This window comes from Gavialis gangeticus, unplaced genomic scaffold (assembly GCF_001723915.1).
Source record: "Gavialis gangeticus isolate Ggan-Ray unplaced genomic scaffold, GavGan_comp1, whole genome shotgun sequence".
Classification (NCBI taxonomy): Eukaryota; Metazoa; Chordata; order Crocodylia; family Gavialidae; genus Gavialis; species Gavialis gangeticus.
The window spans coordinates 187734-196045 of record NW_017728963.1 but is presented as its reverse complement, the minus strand read 5'-3'; the positions used below and the strand labels follow the sequence as shown (position 1 = coordinate 196045).

Here is an 8312-nt window from a genome sequence, read left to right as displayed (position 1 = left end):
TCCTAGCGTGTCCTGCAGGGGCCCCACGTTACCCGGTACCTTCTTTTTCCCCCCATGTATTTAAAAAAGGACTTCTTGTTGTCCTTGATCCGGGAAGCTAGTCCCAGTCCCATCTCCGCCTTGGCCTTCCTGACCCCTCCCTGCATCCCCGAGCAGCCGCAGTGTAGTCCTCCCTGGGGATGGCCCCTCCCTGCCATTGGGTGTGCGCCTCCCTTTGAGCTAGGAGACGTTCCCGGATGCTTTTGATGAGCCATGGGGGCTTTTGTGCCCTCCTGCCCCCCTTGATCCGTGTTGGGGTTACCTCCCTTTGGGCTTGGAGGATCGTCTCCTTAAGGAGTGACCACTCTCCTTGGACTCCCGGCTCCCCTCCTCTCCGGGACCTCAGTGCCTCCCTGACATGTCTCCTTAGCTCATTGAAGTCCGCCCTCCTGAAGTCCAGGGCTGCTGCCTTGCTGCAGGCCTTTGTCACCTTGCGCTGGATGGTGAATCCCAGCAGGCGATGATCGCTGTCGCCCAGGTGGTCGAGCACCCGCAGCCCCCTCACCAAGTCATCGCCTGTGGCCAGCACCAGGTCCAACAAGGCGTCTCCCCTGGTGGGGCCGTGCACCTCCCGGGTTCAATGGGGGTCCTGCGTTTGGGCTAGGAGCCTACGTGAGCGGTCAGACCTGGCCGACTGCTCCTCCCAGCAGCAGAGGTGGTCATGCTGGGATCACTTCAGCCAGTTTGTTGGGCCTTTTCCCTAGTTTAAAGACAAGCTGTTGAATCTCAGTGCGTTGGGAGATTGCGAGGCCTGGAGAGCTCATGAGGGATGTTTTGTTTGGGCCCATCCATTTTTTTTTAAAAGCCTGATCACAGTTCTAGATCCCAATTCTTTCCTTGGCTACGGAGCCAGAAGGACACTGGCTGCTGGGCACTGTGGCTCACAATTATTTTACAGGGAGGGACATGAGAAGACGTACTGAGGACCCCAGCACTCACCAGAGGACCTCAGAGCAAGGATCTAATCACTCGGGCTCTGCCTCTGGTGCCGGTAATGCTTTTTCCACACCCTGTGCCCTCCCATACGCCACACCAGACCCTTGTCATTTCTTCCCATGGATTGGGCCACTCATGGGCGTGTGAAATCTGGGTGTCACAGACTACCAAGAACCTCTGATGCCTGTTAACTGGGATCCGGTCTGTCTAATACCAGGGTGTTGCTGAGCCAGAGCATATTGGCTTCTCTGGCTTGGGCTGAGTAGGAAGATCAATGATTCATGTATTTGGCTTTGAAGCCCACAAACTAAGAGCAGAGAATGGAAACTGCTGGCGCAGGGGTGCGTCATCCTCCAATAAAAGAATCAGTGGTGGATCTTATCTAAACTGAGCCAGCTTTGAGTCTCAGAGAGAACTGGGCCAAAGTGCATGGCTCTCTGCCTTGCTGGTTTGCACAGGGAGGGCCAAATACAGGGAAATCCTTGGACTGCATCTCTCCTTGATTGATTTTTAAAGAGAGTACTTGTGGTCACAGAAGTGTTGGGGAGGTTAGGCAATTTCCCAGTCTTTGTAGAACTGGCTGGGAATGATTTCACTGGCTCCTCAGACCTGGGGAAAAGGCAATACAAAAGTTTTGTGTGATGTGTAGATTTTCTTTGCATCCCTCTGTTGCTACAGCAGCATTTTGCATATGTCATTGCTTGGATGCCAGGTGGATCTATCTTAGAACTGGTGGAGGTTTTCTCAGGAAGCCAGTGCCATATGGGTCAGGCCATTTGAAGAAGTTGTATTTGAGTCTACCAGACTTTATTTTAAATTACTGAATCTGGAAGTGATACTTCTGGAAGCAAAGCAGCTGTGATGGTGTCCTCCTCATCTGCTTTTCATAGCAAGCCAAGATGTTCATGTCAAACAAGCAAGATCAGGGTGGCTGGAGACATGAGTATCTTGTGATTAGCCCAAGCACTGCTACTGGCTGGACCTGGAAGCCAGAAGCTACAACTGAACAGTCTCTGAATGGGCACTCTTGGTCAAGAAGTTTCTGAAGCTTTCATGGGGCAGTTTGGTAAAAGCAAATGAATGAGTTAGACTGTGAGCAAGAAGCAACTGGCTGAAGCTGTGGCAGCAAAAGAAGGGTTCTGTTCACAGCTGAATCCTTTGTGCCCATGATAAGCATTACCAAGGCCAGCTTTATTCTAGTTTTGGGCCTCTGGTCAGCTCTGTGACTGACACTGTTTCTTGGGGTAAAAATGAATAGAGTGGTATTTGTACTGGGCGAGTGTCATCCCAATGAAGGGGAATGGTGTATAACCTGGCACAAAGCAGCCGGTACCAGTCTGGCCCTTGCAGGCTTGGTATAGAGAGCCAGTTTGGGAGTGAGCCATGGATTTGAATTACTACAGACTCAGTGGCCTCAGTGCCAGCTTCCAGAGGGCTACCCTTGCTATTCCTGAACAGGCTGCATCTGCAGCTATGGGGGGCAACCCTGGCTGGGGACAAAGGGTGAATTTCACCTCTCTGGTGTCCCAGTGCTCCATCCCTGCAGAGCCTACATGAGCACGTTACATGCAGTGGAAGGTCATTGTGCTCAACTGCCCTTCCACTGACCAGGCCGCATCTGGCTTCAGGAATTCTGCTGCATGCTGGCTGAACTGCAGCATACCAGCGTTCACAGCTAGATGCCTGGACTGTGTGTGCGTGCATGTGTGGATCTGTGCATGCAGAGCGAGCGATCCCTAACACTGATGGACACATGCTGAAATTCAGCAAGGGGTTGACTGCTAAGCCAACTGCAGGCAGAGCCAGGCTTACCTTGATCAGCTTTGCAAATTTCTCAATAGCAGCATCTTCACCAGGAAACTGCTTCTTCAGCTCTTCATAGTACTCCCTGGTCCCACTGTGCAGGCGATAGGTTTTACCATTGCCAGGCTCCCCCAGGATGACAGCATCAAAGACATCTGGCATCTTGGCCCACTGCAGTTGGCCCTCGGTGAGCTGGTCCAGCAGAATGCGCTCTGGGGAGTTTGTTTGCATCCTCCCAATGTAATGGATACCTGGAAGGCAACCGCATGTGGTTACTCCAAGAAAGCTGTGCCCTGGAGACAAAAGCAGCATGAGACCTGGAGCTGTGAGATGGAAAAAGGCCACAGGGGCTTTTTATTGAATAAAACAGAAGGACACCTCACACCCAAACAGACCCTCAGAAGCATGGAAATATGAAGGGAACGGCAAAGTCATCAGTCTTCCTTGACCATTCACACATTCCTACAGTGTTCCTGGTAACATGGGGCTGAGCAAAGGGCTGGACTAAATCAGTGGTTCTCAACCTTTTTTGTACCAGAACCCATTTATTAACAATAGCCAGTCCTGACCCAGTAAGTAGTTTAAGTAGAAAACAGCCCCCTGGCCCTGCCGGTGCCCATCACTCCTGACCTGCTGCCCCCAACCCCAAACCCAAGCCCCCCAGTGTGTGGGCAGGGGGTGGGTATGTGGGGTAGGGTTGTGTGTGCGCGCATGGGGCCTGCCAGGGAAACCTCATGGTTTCCCACTTTTTTCTCCTTTAAAGGAGAAGCCATTTTTTAAAGTTTGTTCATGACCCTTTCATACATTCTTGTCACTAACGCTTGTATCTCCCACCTTCCTCCACCTTACTCTGTCAAGTAGAACCTTAACAGTAATGACACGGTTTTGGGTATAACCAGGGAGTTAATCAGCCCATTCACTTGGAAAGTTATTTGCTTTCACTGTGCAAAGTTGCCCATGCTGTGCAAAAACTAATGGGTCTCTAAAAATATCACTTGTATCAAATTGTTTTTTTATCTTTAACTACAACTCTGAGCTCCCTCTATTTCTACTATTTGCTTTTGAAATAAATGCAAGATTTATAATGCTACTGAAACTAGGTGATGCAGACAAATTTCTGGGTTCTGTTTCTGACAGTAATTTCTCAGATTCCTGTTTACTCTCCAAGTGCCTGTATCAATGAGTCAGTATCCTAGTCCCAGTCCACAATTTTTTCTGTATTCAGGCTGCTTTTGCCAACAGTCAGATTTCACCTACATGTGCCAATTTTTTCTGCCAGTGGACAAGGACATTAGCCATTCACTGTGTTCCACTGAAGTTAGTGGAGGAAAGGTTAAATATGAAAGCAGGCTCAGAGATTTAAATTTCTCTCTCTATCTCATTCCATTGCTGTGCCTGCAGTGTTCACCCTAACTAGTGGTGTTAGGGATCTGGATGTATTTCTTACACAGTTAAACCTTGATGATATATTGAATCAAGATTTCGAGATTCAGGACCCTGGAACTGAGAGGAACTTCCTTACTTAGTGAGCTCAGCCCCGTGCTATTGCAGGCAGAGTCATATATTTCTATGCAGAAATGGATCAAGCCCCATTTTACGTTGTTAAGTTCCTTGCCCAGTGAGAAGCTGTTCCAGAACCTTTTGTCTCCGGTAACTTGGAACTTTCTTTTAAATTTCCATCCTGCACTTTTTCACGACCACACGCTTGTTCTTGTGCTAACACTGCCTGTTAGCTCTTCTACCCCAATTGTATTTGTACTAATGAGCAGTCCTGGCCTCTTTCAGACTCCATTTTGCTACACAAAACAGGCCAAACTTTTCTAATCTCCACTTATATGATAGAGTATCTGTTCCCCACATCATCAGAGGGATTATTCAAACATCTGTATTTCATGCAGATGACATTCAGTCTAGTTCTTCTATTCCTGAGGGAGGAATACTGTGAAATTACCTTCTTCAGTATGTGGGAACGTATTCTGGATGTTTGTAGTTAGGGGGTCTGGTGGGGCTGATTCAGGGTTTATTTTATGTATTTTTGTGTCCAGGCCAAATTAGTCAAATCAGTTCTGAATTCCATCCACTGAGCACAGCTCAGCCATTCAGGGCCATGTGGTGTTACCACAGGCAAGTATCTTACCTCCCAGACTCTTCAGCCTGGGGCTTCAGATAATCCCAAATCCATGGTAGGCATCCTACGTGCAAGCCCCAAGTCAGGAGGTCTTGGGGTTCAGATGCCCCTGAATCTCGCTTGCCCTTTAGGTTTTTAAATCAGTGGGAGCCTTTGGGAAACAGTATTAGTGCACTAGAAGTGTGTTGTCACTTAGCTCTGCAGGGTAAAGCTAGCACCTGGGAATCTGTTAAGTGCAGTAAATAAGGTAGCAAACCGCGTGTAGCTTTTATTTTGTTTTGTTTCTCTGCTGTATTTTGTGTTCTATTCTGATATATTATTTCATTTATTCTAGTTGCCCTTTTAAGTTGTTCTGTTTCTATTGCTGCAAGCCACCCCCGGAGCCTTTGTTGGGAAGGATAGTGCAGGAATCACATAAACAGACAGCCAAGGGGGCTGTAAATCTTCTCATAGGGTGTTGTTTGAGAACTAAGAAGTCATCACATAATGAACCACTACATTGTAATGTGTATAACTCCACTTCCTCATTCTGACTGTACTCGTTTGCTGTTTTTAACCCCTTGTCACACGGGTGCAAGATAATGATGGAGGCATGAGGGGACACTTAGGATGCCAGGCTTCAGATCCCATGCATGTGGCACGATACAGGCCAACTACCTGACCACTTGCTGCAAAACCTCTTATTTGAGAACAAGTTTCTCTACAACCTTGCACACGGGCAAGTAGTATCTTCTAGCATGTTTTCAGTCTCAGGTCCCAGATTCACAACAGCCATAGGTGTCACTGAAGACACAGGGTGCATTACAGCTATTGGAAGTGCCTCAGTCCTGGGGTGGACCCTGTGCCAGCAGCCTCAGGACTGCTCTAAGCAATCGTAGTTACCACTAATCTCTGTGACAGATGGCTCCATCATGTACTTTGTGTTTGGGATTACTCAGGGATAAATGTCTTAAACCCCAACATATTTGTTCATTAGGGAAGAGGCAACACCTCTTACAGCTGCGGTCACTCCATCCTACCTCCCTTCCAAACAGTGGGGCAGCCTTACCTGTGTCAAACTCGAAGCCCTTCTTGCTAAAGGTGTGGCAGCAGCCACCCGCCTTGCTGTGCTGCTCCAGTACCAGCACTCGCTTCCCAGCTTTAGAGAGGACCACGGCAGCAGCCAAGCCCCCAAAGCCACTTCCGATCACAATAGCATCAAGGTTTTGAGGCACCTTGTCCGTAGAGAAGGCTGCAAGAGGAGGAGAAAGTTGTCATCAGCACAGAACTACCTTTACATCTGGACCAGGGACAACCTTGTTATCCTCTCCCAACAGCCCCCTGTCCATTCCTAGGACCCAGCTTCTCCTCAAAGACAGCACCATCATGTAAGCTTGCTAGTAGACTGTCATACAGAAGGGCCTGGCATCTCCTGACGTTCCTCCCGATACAAGCAGTGTCCCAACACATCCTTCCATACTGTTGCTTATGTTTCAGACAGAGTTGCATGCAGCTGGGCAGGGATGGGCTGAACCTGACAGCTAGCTCCAGGGTCCCTGCTGTCTTGTATAATGTCTAGATTCAGCCCCATAAAGCAAAGCTCAATGAGCTCCCACCTTCACCCTTCCAGGCAAGACCATCACAAATTGTGTCGCCTAGTACAAGAAACAGCTTTTTACTTCCAGGGCTTCGGGGCCACACTCCTGCTTCAGCAGTCTGTTTCACAGACTATTCAGTCCATCCAGTGGAAGACTTAGTCCCTACTGGGCATTTTAGCGTTGTTAATAATTTCTATAGCCTCCGAGGCCCTCACTAGAATCAAGTCCTGGTTATGTTGGGTGCTACTGCCCTTGCCTCAAAGAGCTCCCCATCTAAATGGAGCTTTCAGTGAGGCTGCCAACATCCCATGCAACAATAGAAGTAGACGCTGAGTACGCGGGGGCCCAAGGGCCCTGGCCCCACTTGGGAAGAGGGTAGGGTGACGACCTGTCCCTAACTGGGTGGGACAGTCCCAAAATGGGAACATCAAGTTGCAGTCCTGGGTTGTATGACTCTGGGACAGCATTTGTCCCAGATTCCCAGTATCATGCAGGGATCCGGGTTTTCTGTTCACTGCAGGAAACAGAGGGTTTCCTCTTGCAGGCTGGCAGAGATCCAGTTTGCAAGAGGCTGTAGAGTGGAACCAGCTCTCCCAGCTGCCTGCAGGTAAATTTGGGGTGGGGGGATTGAGGTTTCCACGATGAGGGAGGGAATGGGGCAGGGGCTGTCTAGCCAGGGGGTGCACAGGGCCTGGGGCTGGGAGCTGGACAGAGCCACAGGAGGCTTGTCTGAGGGGGGACAGCTCTCTGCCACTGCACACTCCCAGGGAAGGGGACGTGGGGGGGCATGTTCCCCCCAGATTTGTGTGTGGGCTGGAGGCAGATGTGGGCTGCCCACTGTGGGCTCGGGGCTCCCCACCCTGCTGCCCTCCCCCCCGGAGCCCCATGCCAGCTGTACCACCATGGCATGGCACCCCCTGCCAGTCTGGCAGCAGTGGCATCAGGGGGTGTGGAGTTGTGCCCTGCTGCTGCTGTCAGACAAGCAGGGGGCACCTCACCATGGTGGTGCATCCGGCACAGGGCTCCAGGACAGAGGGCAGCAGAGTGGAAGCCCAGAGCCCACAGTGGGCATTCTGCATCTGCCCTCCCCATTGTAACATAAGATGGGCCTGTTTTGGGGAGAGGGTCTTTCTCTCGGATGTGGGGAGAAGGATGCAACCCAGGTCCCTGCAAGATTCTGTCCACGCTGGCCTTGGCACTCGTGTGGTCCGTTTCCTCTGGAGAAGGCTACAACACACCTGCAGTCATTGGCACATTAGTAAATGCCTGCTCTTCTCAGCCCGAGGGGTACAACTGTGAAAAAGTGTTATTATCTAAGAAGAGGCAGAGACTGCCTTGGGCACAGAGGACCTGTTATGGAAATCTTCACTTAAAATCCGGGATATCAGTGTATCCAATCGCAGCTGACTGTTGTGGATGCAGGGAAGTCAATGGTGGTTGAAGGAAGTGCAATGCTCCTATGGGGTCACCTGCGTGCAAATGATCTGGTTGAGGAGTGAAGTGGACCTGTTCTGTGCAAAGGAGAGAGGGGGCACAGCATGGGGGGCATGAGAGGGCTGTTTGGTTTGTGGGCGTGTATCAGGGCATTGGTGGGCCTCTAGCAAATGCACGTGGATGCGTGCATGTAGGAGAGCAAGTGCAAGCACTGGCCTGTGTATCCGTGCCAGTTATGGGAGGCAACGGGGATGCCCACATGCAGGCATAAGAAGGGGGCATGTGCATTTAATGTGCCCAGCAGCAGGGAGGGGACAATCTTGGAGTGGGAGAGACGAAGAGACCTGGCAGAGGGATATGGGGAATATAGTAGAGCCCAGAAATCACTGCTCCGC

The 8312-nt window shown here is 50.4% G+C and overlaps 1 protein-coding gene across 2 annotated transcripts in view; it reads right to left on the bottom strand.

Annotated features, from left to right (window-relative positions):
• RETSAT (retinol saturase) overlaps positions 1 to 8312 on the bottom strand; it is a 23344-nt gene that overhangs the window by 9339 nt on the left and 5693 nt on the right. For both annotated transcript variants that reach the window (XM_019501360.1, XM_019501352.1), the window contains exons 2-3: positions 5955 to 6137; positions 2788 to 3029 (exon numbers count right to left, since the gene is read on the bottom strand). In XM_019501360.1, coding sequence (XP_019356905.1) covers positions 2788 to 3029; positions 5955 to 6137 — 425 coding nt within the window. The remainder of the gene's footprint in view (positions 1 to 2787; positions 3030 to 5954; positions 6138 to 8312) is intronic.